Consider the following 13,042-nt stretch of genomic DNA (forward strand, 5'->3'; position numbering starts at 1 on the left):
AGCTTGATAGAGTGGCATTTGCTAGCAGACTGATCTAGGACAGAAGTGTTCCGCATTCCCCTAGAGCATTTTTCTTCCATTTTCCTTTTGTGGTTTCAGAAATCTGTCTGTGTTTGCTGCAAAATCATTAGGTCTTGGTCTCAGAGCTCCTTCCTCTTACTAGGCCTGGTATTCACTCCAAGTGGGAGGGAGTCAGCAGAAAAGTATTTCTTTTTTCCTTCTTGAAGGGGGTGTGTCTTGGGCTTGTCTGCATACAAGGGCAGCAACATGCACCTGGAGTTCCTTATGTATCAGTGGGCCCGTGTGAATGCCGGTGAGCTGCTGTACAGATATGAACGATGTCTTTCCAAAGAGCATTAAGAAGTGACTGAACCACAAATACACTGGAGGAAAGCTCCCAAAGGCTGTGAAAGAGAGGAATCACCAGGTAAGCCCAATGGCTGTCATTTGATTCCTTAGAATGTGTCTACTATCACCAGTACGGTTGGTTCATTTGAGATGTTCTCCCCTCCACTGTGGGGAAAACTCTGATTTCAAAATCCCATTTCCTGAAGAAGGCTAAATAAATGAATAGAGGATGGAAAAGGCAATGAGCGGAGACAAGAGAGTTCATCTTCTTGGTGACTGTGTAAATTGAGGTGAGTTGCTGATTCACAGACTCCAGGTTTTCTGACACTGTACATACACTTCTCTCTACAAGAGATTAGAACACAGTATCCATTATTTTTCAGGTGTGCCTGGGAAGTAGATGGACTGGAATAAAGAAGGCGCTACCATGGATACTTGTTAAAAATATCAATTTCATGACTTCCCCTGGTCAGTAATACATTAACTTGAGCCATCTCTTAAAATAAAAAGATGCTTGAGCAGATTAAGTATATTTTCACTTTAAGATTAAATCATAATAAGCTTTGCCTGAACCAGCATAAATCTGGAAAGTACTTCCCAATTTAGCTCCTTCCTTGAACTCGGAAAAATCCAAAGATTCATCCATATTATCATTCTCCTGCTCCTTTCCTTTAATAAATATAAAGGCATACACTGTATTTTCTGACTGACAGCCCTTGAAAGTCAGCAATTTTTCTTTTTCTTTTCTTTATTCTTTTTTAAAAAACATTTTATTTATTTATTCATGAGAGACACAGAGAAAAATGCAGAGACATTGGCAGAGGGAGAAGCAGACTCCCTGCAAAGAGCCTGATGAGGGACTCAATCCCAGTACCCCAGGATCATGACCTGAGCCAAAGGCAGACACTCAACCACTGAGCCACCCAGGTGCCCCTCTTTTTTTTTTAAGAAAAATTTATTTATGTAAACCTGATATACTAGATGATGGGAAATAACTGAAGAAAGTATAGAAAGAAGGTCAGAGTGCAGAGGTGTGGAGAAATGATGTCTGTGGCTTTTCCATGTTGCTATTCATTAAACTAATCCTGATAATAATACACATAGGTGAAAAATTAGAGATAGAAAAAAATAATAAAAATAGATAAACATATGTTCTATAATTTATTTGAAGATTAATACAGCCTTTTGTGTTCTTTTTTTTCTGTAATAGAGCCCCTGCTAATTATCCAACCATAACCAAAATTCAAAACAGTCTCACAAAAACGGCCACAAGCATACATTTATTCAACTATTAGCAATTATTGTAACTTTGAGCACATTATTTAACTTTTCATGCTCTGGTTACTTAATTTGCAGAATGGTAGGGACCAGTGTCAAGATTTAAAATAAGATTTAAATTAAGATTTAAAATAAATGTAGGCATGTTGAGGCTTCTCAGGTTGACTTGCAAATCCTTCTATTTTGTGCATGGCCACAAATTGATGGAAACTGTTGCTGACATGCCTCATAGGTATGCATGTCCTACTTCTCTAAAAAGAGAGTAAATTTCTTTAATTGTTTTTTCAAGTAGGGATAGGGTTCCCATTACAGGATTTATCTCTTGTTGTGCTGAAGATACTTTGCATCCATATGCACTTTGATGTCATTCATACCACAATTAAAGGAATGCAAATATTCTCCTAAAAAAATAAATGAACTCGTTCATTTAAACTGGGGTGTAAGTGACTGATGTTAGCACTTTTATTCAGAGCCAGGGCAAACTGGAAGCAGCAAGAGGGTCTTGGGTATTAAAAGGTGTCACCAGTGGTAGGGATGTTAGGAAGGTGAAGAATGCAGAAGGTGGAGAAGTAGTATTCCTGGGGCAGTGTCACTGAATTCTCAGTTTTGCTTACAAAACCATGTTTCACCCAATCCAAACATGTATTTGCAACGTTAACAATATTCTACCTTGTTCTCTCTCTAAGTTCTTGGGCAGGAAATACCCATAGTTACAGAAAAGGGGAAACAGTTCCCAAACACATCGAGGAGTTTGAGTTGTATGTGAGCAAGGAAGTGATCACAGGATGTCAGGGTCTCCACAGTTCAAGAGGAAATAGATACCCAGTCTTCATAGCTGTGAAAATAATCTAGAAATTTGGAGGGATGGTGCAAAAGGTCTACATGGTCTGGCATATATCCTCTCACATGCCCAGCTGGTTCCAGCCTTGAGGAAATCCACAACTGTAGGACACAAACCCTTGGAGAATGGAAGCCTTCCTACCATACCCCTCCTCTGAAAGCCACTGAAAATCTCAGAGGTTCCTGTTCAATGGCAGGTGGAAACCCGGAATTCTAAGATGTCGAGAATGAAAATCCGTAAGAATTAATAAGTGTGAAAGTGCCCTGGTATTTCAGAGAGTTGTCATAAATTCCCTGCAGGCAGTCAGTTGAATAAATAACATGTAAAGAGGAGAACAGCAGTGAGGCATGTAGCCCTCAAACTGTGCAAACGGTAGTTAAATCTTGTTGATGGGGGTTATTGGGCCCCCCTCTGGGTCCTCAGTGCAAATGTCCATTTTTAATTTCTGAGGTCCACAGACTTTGGAAACTCTAGATTTTCATTTTGTTTTAAATAAAGTCTTTTAATATAAAGTCTAAGAGAATTTCCTTATTTGCTTTTTTATTGTAAGATAACATAAAAAAACTGATTGTAAAAGTTCCTTTATTGTTTAGGGATAAGCAGGCATTTACTATAAATTTGTGGTATTAGGTAGCTTGTCACAATGGAACAGATTCACACCTGCGAAGTTTTGGGTAAAGAGACTTTGTATAAGCAGATTATATTTTCCATGAAAACCCTGCACACTTGTGTTTGTAGTTTAGCACAATTTTGCTTGAAGACTTCCCTATGCTTAATCCCTTAGAAAATTAGGCTAATTGTTTCTCATAAGAAACTTAATGATATATTTCTTGGGCATATACCACTCTACCATGTTATTGACCAAAATACTAATTAACCACTAAGTAGTGGAAGAAAAGACACAGTGGTAAAATTTACAAATATTTAAGTCAGAATTTTATTATATGACGAAGGTGGCCTTTAAAACTGATAAAGAATTACTGAGCTATCTTGCTAAAGAATGGTTTGGTCAAGATATGTAGTTGGGATAACTGTTCATTTGGAGGAAAATGAAAGTAAACACTGGTTTCATACCAAAATCTAAAGTAACTCCAAAAGGATTAAAAGTTTAAATGTAAAATTAAAATTAAAGAAGGTTTAGAAGAAAATATATAAGAATATTTTTACAGTCATTTTATAAAAATTTTTTAAAAAAATATTTTACTTATTTATTCATGAGAGACACACAGAGAGAGAGGCCGAGACACAGGCAGAGGGAGAAGCAGGCTCCATGCAGGGAGCCCGACATGGGACTCGATTCTGGGTCCCCAGGATCATACACTGGGCCCAAGGCAGATGTTCAACTGGGGAACCACCCAGGCATCTGTATAAAAATATTTTTTTATAAAAAAATTTTTTATGCATGAATCCTAGTTTAAAATACATACTGGAAAAAGAATGACAGATGTGATTTCATGAACACTTTGAGCTCTTGTGCAGAACATGAAAAGTTAAAAAACCAAAGGCAAATGAACAAATATTTATAACAGAAGTGACAAAGAGCTAATATTCATGTTATACAAAAGTTCCAAAGAAGCAGTTCTTAAGAAAAAGTAAGCATCCCAACAGAAAAACTTTGAACAATGGCTTAAAAAGTCAAGCCAGAAAAACAAACAAAACAAATGGCTAATAAACATCTGACAAAAAAAAAAGGCTTAGTCTTAGTGATAAAAAACCAAAGAGATGGAAGATAAAACAATTAGACAAAAATTTTGCCTATCAATTTGGCAAACATTAAAAAAGATGCTGAGAACATGGTGATGAAATTAGCATTTCTGCACCTCGCTGGGGTGTGTAGATGGGGACAAATAGAGAGGGCATTTGGTTACTTTGATAGAAGTTCAAAATGCATAGACCTTTTGAAGCAGCTCTTGAACCTGGAAAAAAATCTCGGTTTGTCCAGAATTAAGGATGCACAAGACAAAGCTTGATATAAGAAGGAATGTTTGAGGGCAGATTGTAGGAGTCCAGATGACGAATCTGCCACAATAGTGTGTGTACTTTTTATCTGAATCTAGTATGGGGCCTGGGAGGTTTTTGAGTATGGACTAACATAATATTTATAGGATAGGTGGAATGCCAGGAAACTGGTTGTATTTCTAGAAGAATCATTTGGGGAATGTTTTTGGAACTTGCTTTTACTCATTAGGAGATTATTATGAAAATACTGTTAATAGGCATAGGGAAACAAAGAAAGAATGTTTTTAGTATACTTGAAATAGTTAAGATTTATCAGTTTAAGCTCTGAATGAAAGTTGGATATTCATTTTACATTTCTTTAAAAAGATATCCAAGAAGAGCTTATAGCATCTTTAATCTGATAAGTCACATAAGAAGATGCCACAAAGCCTGTTTTCTGGTTCTTTCCAATGGGCCTACTAAAGTGTGTTTTCATCCTTGGGCACTGATGACACTCACATTGCTAGGAGGATAGCTTTGAAAAGTATATTCTTCTTTTTTCTGAACAAAGCAAGCTTATTTGTAAGAAACTCAGATGGAGATCAAATTAACAATCAGGACCTTATTAAAATCATATCCCAAACAATAACATGCATTGGCTCAGAGTCCAAGAGAAATATTAAATTCTTTGGGGAGAGAAATTTAGAGAAAAGGTTGATAAATTCTTTTTACTTAGAATATAGGCCTATCCTTCTCATTTTCTGCAAGTATGTAATGAAAATAATCCCCACTTTACTTGTAAAATTGCCAAAATAACCAAATCTATACATACAAAAGCATTTAGTAAATGACAAAGAATTATACTTATTTCTTATTATGTAACCATCACCTCCCTTAAGTGCTGTTCAAGTATTTTTTCAAGGGAACAATCTAAGAGGAAGTTTAAATTCCATGGGTTTTACCCTAAGTAAGCAGAGTCATGTGAGGAAGATGGGAAATAAATCCGACCTGGGGATTCCAGGAAGGCTGGGTCCCTATCGCTGAGCTGAAGGCTTGGCTGGAAGAAACAGCTTGGCACCTTCTCTGGAATGCCATTAATCGTCCTCTAAGGGCTTGGTGCTAATATTGGCTCTACTGACCCATGAATGACAGGAGAAAATCTTTAGTTACAAGGGGTTGGAAGAGAGCCAACTCCCGAGGCTGGCCATCAGGCTCTTGCAACGGGATTGAGCTGGACTTGTCTGTGGGAAATGTACTCTACTAGGACATCGGAAGAAGTATTGGGTGATGAGCTAAGAACAACAGATCATCCTGTGTCTTTGTTGAGATACAAAGTACAGACAGAAAAGCTTTAAAAAGTCGAGATCTTTGTTGGTGGGGAGCACACAGCCATGCTAGGCTGACAGCACCAGCAATATGAGAAATGCTCTGTAGCCAAAGTTCCCACGAGTGGGAGAGGACACCCACACTTGTAAAAAATAGATTTCTTGATTTTGGGGTCTAAAAGGATCCCACGAGGAGGTAGGGTCATGAACTGGGCTCTGAAGGGAGATCCATTCAAGGAAACAGTGAAGGATTTAAACAAGAAACAAAGAGACCCCAGCCACCCAGCAGTTGTTTTCAAAAGTAGGGCTGGATCACTGCTTTTGGAGTTTCCCAAAACTACGGGAGCTAGAGTGTATGAATGCCTTGCCCAGCTATGCTGTGAACCGCTGGTGTCTGGTACAGTGCCCAGAAAATTGGAGGCTCTCAATATCCAGTGGTTGAACAAATTAGAGTTTAGCAGATGGGTAAAGCATCCTGGGGAAGGAATGACTGAGCTAAGTCGTTCCTTTTGTCTCTCTCAACCTTATAATTCTAAAATTCTCAAAAATCACACCTTTGTTCTCAACCCAAGGACTTCATTCTTAGTAGGTTCCCAGCCTATCTTAACACATATTCCAGAATTTTAATAACCAGTTGGAGGAGAAAACAAGTATAAAGCCCAGTAAGAAATTTTAATCTTTCCCCACTTAGCTTGATGATTGACAGACACCATAGGAGAGAATAATTAAATAAATAATGTCCAAAGAGAAACTGACAAATGGGCATATAACAATAGACTTTGAATGTGAATGGCTCTGGGCTCATACTCCCCTATTGTTTATTTTATAGAGGAAGAAACTGAGTTCCAGCATGTTCTGTTTTTTTTTTCTTTAGCTTCCACAGGTTCTGACAGATCAGAGACAAACCTAGGGTTAGATTCTGTTCATCTAGCTCTTTTCCATTATATTTATACAACAGAAGCATACTAAAATATACTAAAATGTAAAATATGTGCTTAAAATTGTACTGTGCACACATATCTATGCAGATGCTCACTGAGATTTTAAATAACTTTAAATTGTAGTGCTTCCAGAAGAAATTTGTCTAGCTCAAGATTCACCAAACTTCTCAACACTTTTCCAGATGTGAATTGGTTGTCTTCTTTGTCCCTACCTACCTTTTTTACCTGACTTCTACTATAACTGCCTACTTAAAGGAGTACAAAGAAACCCATGTTAAAGGCAAAAGGCCTAAGGCTTCCTCCACAAAGACATATCGCAATGAAAATGTTACCAAAAAGCTATAAAATGAAAGATGAAATAAAACCAAGGTTTTACAGGTCTTCTGCCTATAAAACAATCAGTTCTATTTGAGTTATGATGTCCTTCAGATGTTAGCTGGAGATCTGCTGTTTCAATTAGTGTGTGCATGCACGTGTGTGTGTGTGTGTGTGTGTGTGTGGTATGCACGTGTGCCCATGTGAGTCCAGGACAGAGAAAAGGGGGACATCTCTACTGGGAATTCTTCTATTTATAGAGGAAGAAACAATCCCATAAATATTGGTGCCAGGAGAGCAACCCAAGTGTTCAACAGTGCCTAAGATTAGAATATTGCTAAAAATGCTGGGAAGTGTAGGTATGAGCAGTTCCAACTCAGTACCACTGTTGATAAGGTGACAAGTGTTGACATAAATAAATAATATTTGGGACCCATAAAGACATAACTGGAAGAATGGAGAGACAATGGACAATATTCTCCAGAGGCGTAGTAGTGAAACCTAATGATTGTTCTCTGCAGATTGAAGGACAAGGATTATCAGGAATGAATTCACTTGAATGAATTCAAGGAAGTGAGGGAGGTTCTACCATGGTCAAGCCTTCCCACTGCAGCTGGTGCCAACACAGCTGTGGGTCAGGCATCAGCAGTCCCCAGCTGCTGCCCAGCGAGTGATGTAAACACACGTACTCTGATGTCAACAACAGCTCCTTGTCTGTGGCAGGAGTACACAGATTCTGAGAATTTTTTAATAATCAGAACTTTGAGGACACCTGGGTGACTCAGTGGTTGAGCATCTGCCTTTGACTCAGGACATGATCCCAGGGTCCTGGGATCTAGTCCCTCATTGGGTTCCCCTTGAGGAGTCTGCTTCTCCTTCTGTAATGTCTCTGGCTCTTTCTCTGTGTCCTTCATGAATAAATAAATAAAATCTTAAAAAAAATAATCAGGACCCTTTCAGCTTGGAAAGGAAGTGCTGAAAATACCATGGGGGTCACATTTAGTAAAAGCAAAGTGGGATTTAAGATTACCCAAGACACACAGACAGACAGACACACACAGACACAGTATTTCTGACACGCACACTGTCAAGGACTCTCTTTTGAGTCAGATAATTCAGTTACTGTAAAAAAATATTTTTTATCATTTTGAGGCTGGGATCCATCCTTCTCTTTACATAGTGGTAGCCATTGACTTGGGAGCACCTTTTACTTGGTAAGTTAATCTGACTCACAATTGAAGTCAAATTCTGACACAATTCAACAAGTAACTATAAATATAGGTGATGAAATGAAAATATTAGTAATGCTAATATTAATTGCTGACCATAAATGAGGCTTACTACCGGCCATGCACTGTTTGGTGTACTTTACATGCAATAATGCATTCAAATCTCCTAAGAATCTCTGAATTAATACGATTTCCTCCACATGATAGATAAGTAAACTGAGGTATGAAAGCCTCAATTTGACATTTATCAAGTCAAAGCTGGTATGCAAACCCTGGGCAATCCAGCCACAGTGCTTGGGTCCTGTGCACCTTGAAATTCTATTTTCCCATCTTTGACTAGCTGTCAAATAGAGAATGCCTGGTTAAATTTGAATTTCAGAAAAACAACGAATAATTCTGGATGATCAATAGTGTCTCAAATATTGTGTGGCTCATACTGAACACTAAAAAAATTAGTCATTATTTATCTGAAATTCAGTCTTCCAACCTTATCCCAGAAGTATACACCAAGGAAGCAAAGAAAACCCTTTGATTAGTTTGAGCTTTGGTCCCAAATCCCAAAGTAGAACTCAAATCTCAGGCTTGGCTTCAGTGCTGCACTCCTGTTCCCTATCCCAGAACCAGGCTAGAATAACAACTCTTAAACCTGCATAGAGATCAGCATCCTTTGGTTGATTTAATTAAGCTCTGTTTCACAGAATTGTTCTGTTATTTAACTATTCCGTTATTTAGATGTACACACTCATACATTTTATTATATGTGTATGTATAAATGCACATTATAAAATATATATCTTTTTTATGGGTCCTGATCAGAATGTTTGAAAAACACTGCTCTATGGATAAATGTCCAGCACAGAGCTGGCCAGAGGAAATAGGACCCAGAGGAGATGAGTTTTGAAAAGCAAGATCTAGAAGAACAATCTGGAGCACAGGCTTCTGCTCAATGCTAAATCAGTAGATTTTGAAGGAGTTTTGGCAAGTGGGAATGTAGGGACAGGAGAGGACCAGGGGGGCAGCCCCGGTGGCGCAGCGGTTTAGTGCCGCCTGCAGCCTGGGGTGTGATCCTGGAGACCCGGGATCGAGTCCCACATCGGGCTTCCTGCAGGGAGCCTGCTTCTCTCTCTGCTTCTCCCTCTGCCTGTGTCTCTGTCTCTCTCTTCGCTCTCTCTGAATGAGTAAATAAATAAATCTTTAAAAAAAAAAAGAGAGAGAGAGAGGACCAGGAGGGGAAAAGGTAAACACACAAGTTGTATATGTTTCCTTGCTTATTTTTCATGCTTCCCTTGAAAGCCCTGGAAAGGGTCTCTGCTGACATGTAGGCCATGGCTGTAGTAATTTTTATCTTGTCTCTAGCACCTTTTTTCTTTTTTTGTAGATCCAAGAGTAAAGTGTGAGGCAGCACTGTCAGCCATGGCAGGGTTTGTATGAGGGTTAAAGTGCATCTGGGAAACAAGGTAAGGGCTGGAAGGAAGGGCCCAACTCTGTGTTTTCTGTGCTGCTAACCAAGGACACTTATTCTAGTGGTGGGTTACTGAGTTTGGGGATTAGAGTTTTTCATCTTTTCCCATGTGAAATAATGTTGAGAGGCCAGAGGGAAGTATACCTTCATTTCTATCAATGATATTCAATACTACTTTTCAGAAATTGTGGTAAAAAACCCCACATAACATAAAATGTACTGCCTTAACCATTTTTAAGTGTGCAGTTTCAATAATGTAAAGTATATTCACATACCTGTACATCAGTTCTCTGGAACTTTCTGTTCTGGCAAAACTGAAACTTTTTATTATTATTATTATTACTAAATAACAAGTCTCTATTTTCCCTTCTCCAAGCCCTTGGTGACCACCATTCTATTTTCTATTTCTGTGAGCTTGACTTCTTTAGATACTTCATAGAAGTGGAATCATACAAGATCTTTTTCCCATTGGCTTCTTTTTAAAAAATATAATGCCCTTGAGGTTTATCCATATCTTATCATGTGACAGGATTTCCTTCTATTTTAAGGCTGAATACTATTTCATGCCTAACATAACTTTTGGCAATAATGGAAGTGTTCTGGGGCAACTGGGTGGCTCAGTCAGTTGAGTGTCTGGCTCTCGATTTCGGCCCAGGTCATGATCTCAGGGTTGTGGGATTGAGCCCCAAGTCTGAATTCCCACTCAGCTTGAGATTACCTCTCCTCTCTTCCTCTCTCTGTGCCTTCCCCCTGTGCACTCTTTCTCTCTTTCTAAGTAATAAATAAATCTTCAAAAAAATAATCAAAGTGTTCTGCATCAACACTGCCTAACATTGGTAGCCACTAGCTACATATGGTTGTTGAGCACTTGAAATGTGGCTAGTGTGACAGAGAAATTGAAATTTTCATTTCATTCTATTGTAATTAAAGCTAAAATTTAGATTTCCACATAGCTCCAGTGGCTACCATATTGGACAGAACAGTTCTAACTTACCATGATTTTGTTGTTGTTGTTGTTGACATGAAAATCCTGGGTACACATGGCTAATTTTGTGACCATGACTACGTGTTGATTTTTGTCTAAATTATTCTGACATAAGCATAAAGTCAAGGATAATTTGTTGATAATTACATCAACTATAAGGAAAGAATTTTGTTTGATTTGTTCATTATTATTTCTATGCTTACATACTCTGATTCTGTCCTTATATTCATGGTTCTAAGGATCTTCAGTTATTTATTTATTTATATGTTTGTTTGTTTTTAAATGATGTTATTTATTTATTCATGAAAGACACACACAGAGGCAGAGACACAAGCAGAGGGAGAAGAGACTGCTTTGAGACTCAATCTCAGAACCGCAGGATGATGACCTGAGCCAAAGGCTCAACCACTGAGCCACCTAGGTGCCCCAGATCTTCGGTTATTTTTTTTTTTCGGTTATTTTAATGTTTGTTTTTATGGAGATGAAAAGGAAACCATGAAATATAAAAAGGCTGGATGTTAAATGCATTTGTTTGCAAAGTTAAGCAAGGCATGATTTTAAAATAGCCTGTGTTTGGTCAAATTTCATCACTGAGAAGAGAGCTCTCGAGCAATTTTCTAGGCAGTTTGTAAAGACAGAAACTTACTACTCCTGCTACCAGAGTGGAAATAATGGCATCTCAGGCTACACATGTGAGGTGGAAAAGTAATCAACCACTCAGGGATTCTGACCCACTCGTTAGTCTCTACCGCTGTGTGCATTTTTAAATTCAGGCTTGAATGACCTGTTTTTGTGCCTCAGCCTTGCATGATATATCCATTGTCTAGCCACAGACTGTGACTCTGGTTGTTTACGTTGAATCCAGGATAAGGAGGGAGGCCAACTGAAGATGCAAGTCCACGTGCTCTGGCTCATCTCTTTCTTCACACTCATTGAGGGTTGGGAAGGCTTCCCGGGGGTGAGTTGGCATATGCCCTATTTTCCCTCTCTACCACCTCTCTTCTCTCCCTCTGCCCTTTGAAAACCCATCATTCTCTTGGCAACTGGAACTGCATAATTTAATAGACTTGGAATGAAAAATCTTGGGTTCTTGTCTCCACGTTACCAACATTAGCTGCATAGCCTTGGACAGTTTTATCTCTTGGAATTTAGATGAGCTAACTGCAAAATAAGGAACTCAGACTAAACCATTTTGGAGATCATGTTTAGCTCAGCACATTCCTTCTTATGATTTCTTTGACTGAGGAAAGGCATAAAGATTGGCATGGGCAATCATTGGACTCTCACCCCCAACTACACTCACTCTCTCAATGCTTTCATCTAGGATCATGGTTTTAGTATTCTTTACACCCTGATGACTCCCAAATATACATCTGCATCTCAACCTTCTCCCCTGAACTCTACAGCTATCTGTCTGTCTACTACCTACGTGGGTGTCTCCAGCTGGGTGTCCAATAGGCCCCTTAACTTAATAGGTCCAAAATTAAATTCCTGATTTTTTTCTCACCAAACCTGCTTCTCCTTTCCCATCTCAACAAGTGGCATCATTGTCTCTCCAGATGCTTGGGCAAAAAACTTATTTTCATGTTTGACTCTTCCCATAATCCATATTTAAACCATTGGCTCCTGTTTTGTTTTGTTTTGCTTTATCTTTGAATACACCCAGAATTCAAACATTTCTCACTACCTCTGTGGCTTCCACCTTGATCCACACCTTTAGTATCTCTCGCTTGTGTTATTTCAATAACTCCTGAGATGCTCTCATTGCTTCTCTGCCTGTCTGTTCCCAACATGGCTGCAGGATTGAGCCTTCTAAAAAGTAAAGTAGAGCACTCTCATCTCTTTTGAGAACTCTCCAGTGGGTTCCCATCCCACTCAAGTAAAAATTAAGCTGTTGCCCTATAAAGATCCAACAGCCCACCTCCTTGGAGATACTTTCTGAGTTCGAGTCCTACCATCTCCCCTTCCCCACTCCATTGTGCTACTCTGGCCTCCTCACTCTCTCCTCACATGCCAGACATATTCTTACCCCAAGGCCATTGCATGTGCAGTTCCCTCTGCCAGGAAAGTTCTTTCTCCAGGAATCCTTACTCCACTACCTCCTTCAGGTTTGTGCTCAAAAGTTGCCTCAGAGAAGACTTCTCTGGGCACCTCTCCACTATCCCTGACTTGGATTTTAGATCCATAATTTCAGTTCATCTGGGAGATCCAATAAGGCCTTATGAAGTACAATCATTACAAAACTCTGCCTTAATAATTCTCATTTTCTTTTAAACAGAGAACTGAAGGCATCAAAACAAAAAGAGGACTCATTTTGAATAAGAAAAAGCATCCAGGTAAGCTGAGCCTACCTTAGGGAGTGTGGTGCAGTAGACAAGGA

The 13,042-nt window shown here is 38.9% G+C and overlaps 1 protein-coding gene across 8 annotated transcripts in view; it reads left to right on the forward strand.

Annotated features, from left to right (window-relative positions):
- The window catches only part of ADGRF1 (adhesion G protein-coupled receptor F1), a 76,930-nt gene that overhangs the window by 38,608 nt on the left and 25,280 nt on the right, over nt 1–13,042 (forward strand). For 3 of the 8 annotated variants that reach the window (XM_041773061.1, XM_041773033.1, XM_041773044.1), the window contains 5 exons: nt 228–638; nt 732–816; nt 9,594–9,672; nt 11,528–11,620; nt 12,941–12,998. In XM_041773061.1, coding sequence (XP_041628995.1) covers nt 9,643–9,672; nt 11,528–11,620; nt 12,941–12,998 — 181 coding nt within the window. In that variant the 5' untranslated portion in view covers nt 228–638; nt 732–816; nt 9,594–9,642. The remainder of the gene's footprint in view (nt 1–227; nt 639–731; nt 817–9,593; nt 9,673–11,527; nt 11,621–12,940; nt 12,999–13,042) is intronic. The other 5 variants (XM_041773051.1, XM_041773055.1, XM_041773066.1 and 2 more) reach the window with 5 other exon arrangements.

The sequence above is a fragment of the Vulpes lagopus genome, chromosome 1 (genome assembly GCF_018345385.1).
Source record: "Vulpes lagopus strain Blue_001 chromosome 1, ASM1834538v1, whole genome shotgun sequence".
Lineage (NCBI taxonomy): Eukaryota > Metazoa > Chordata > Mammalia > Carnivora > Canidae > Vulpes > Vulpes lagopus.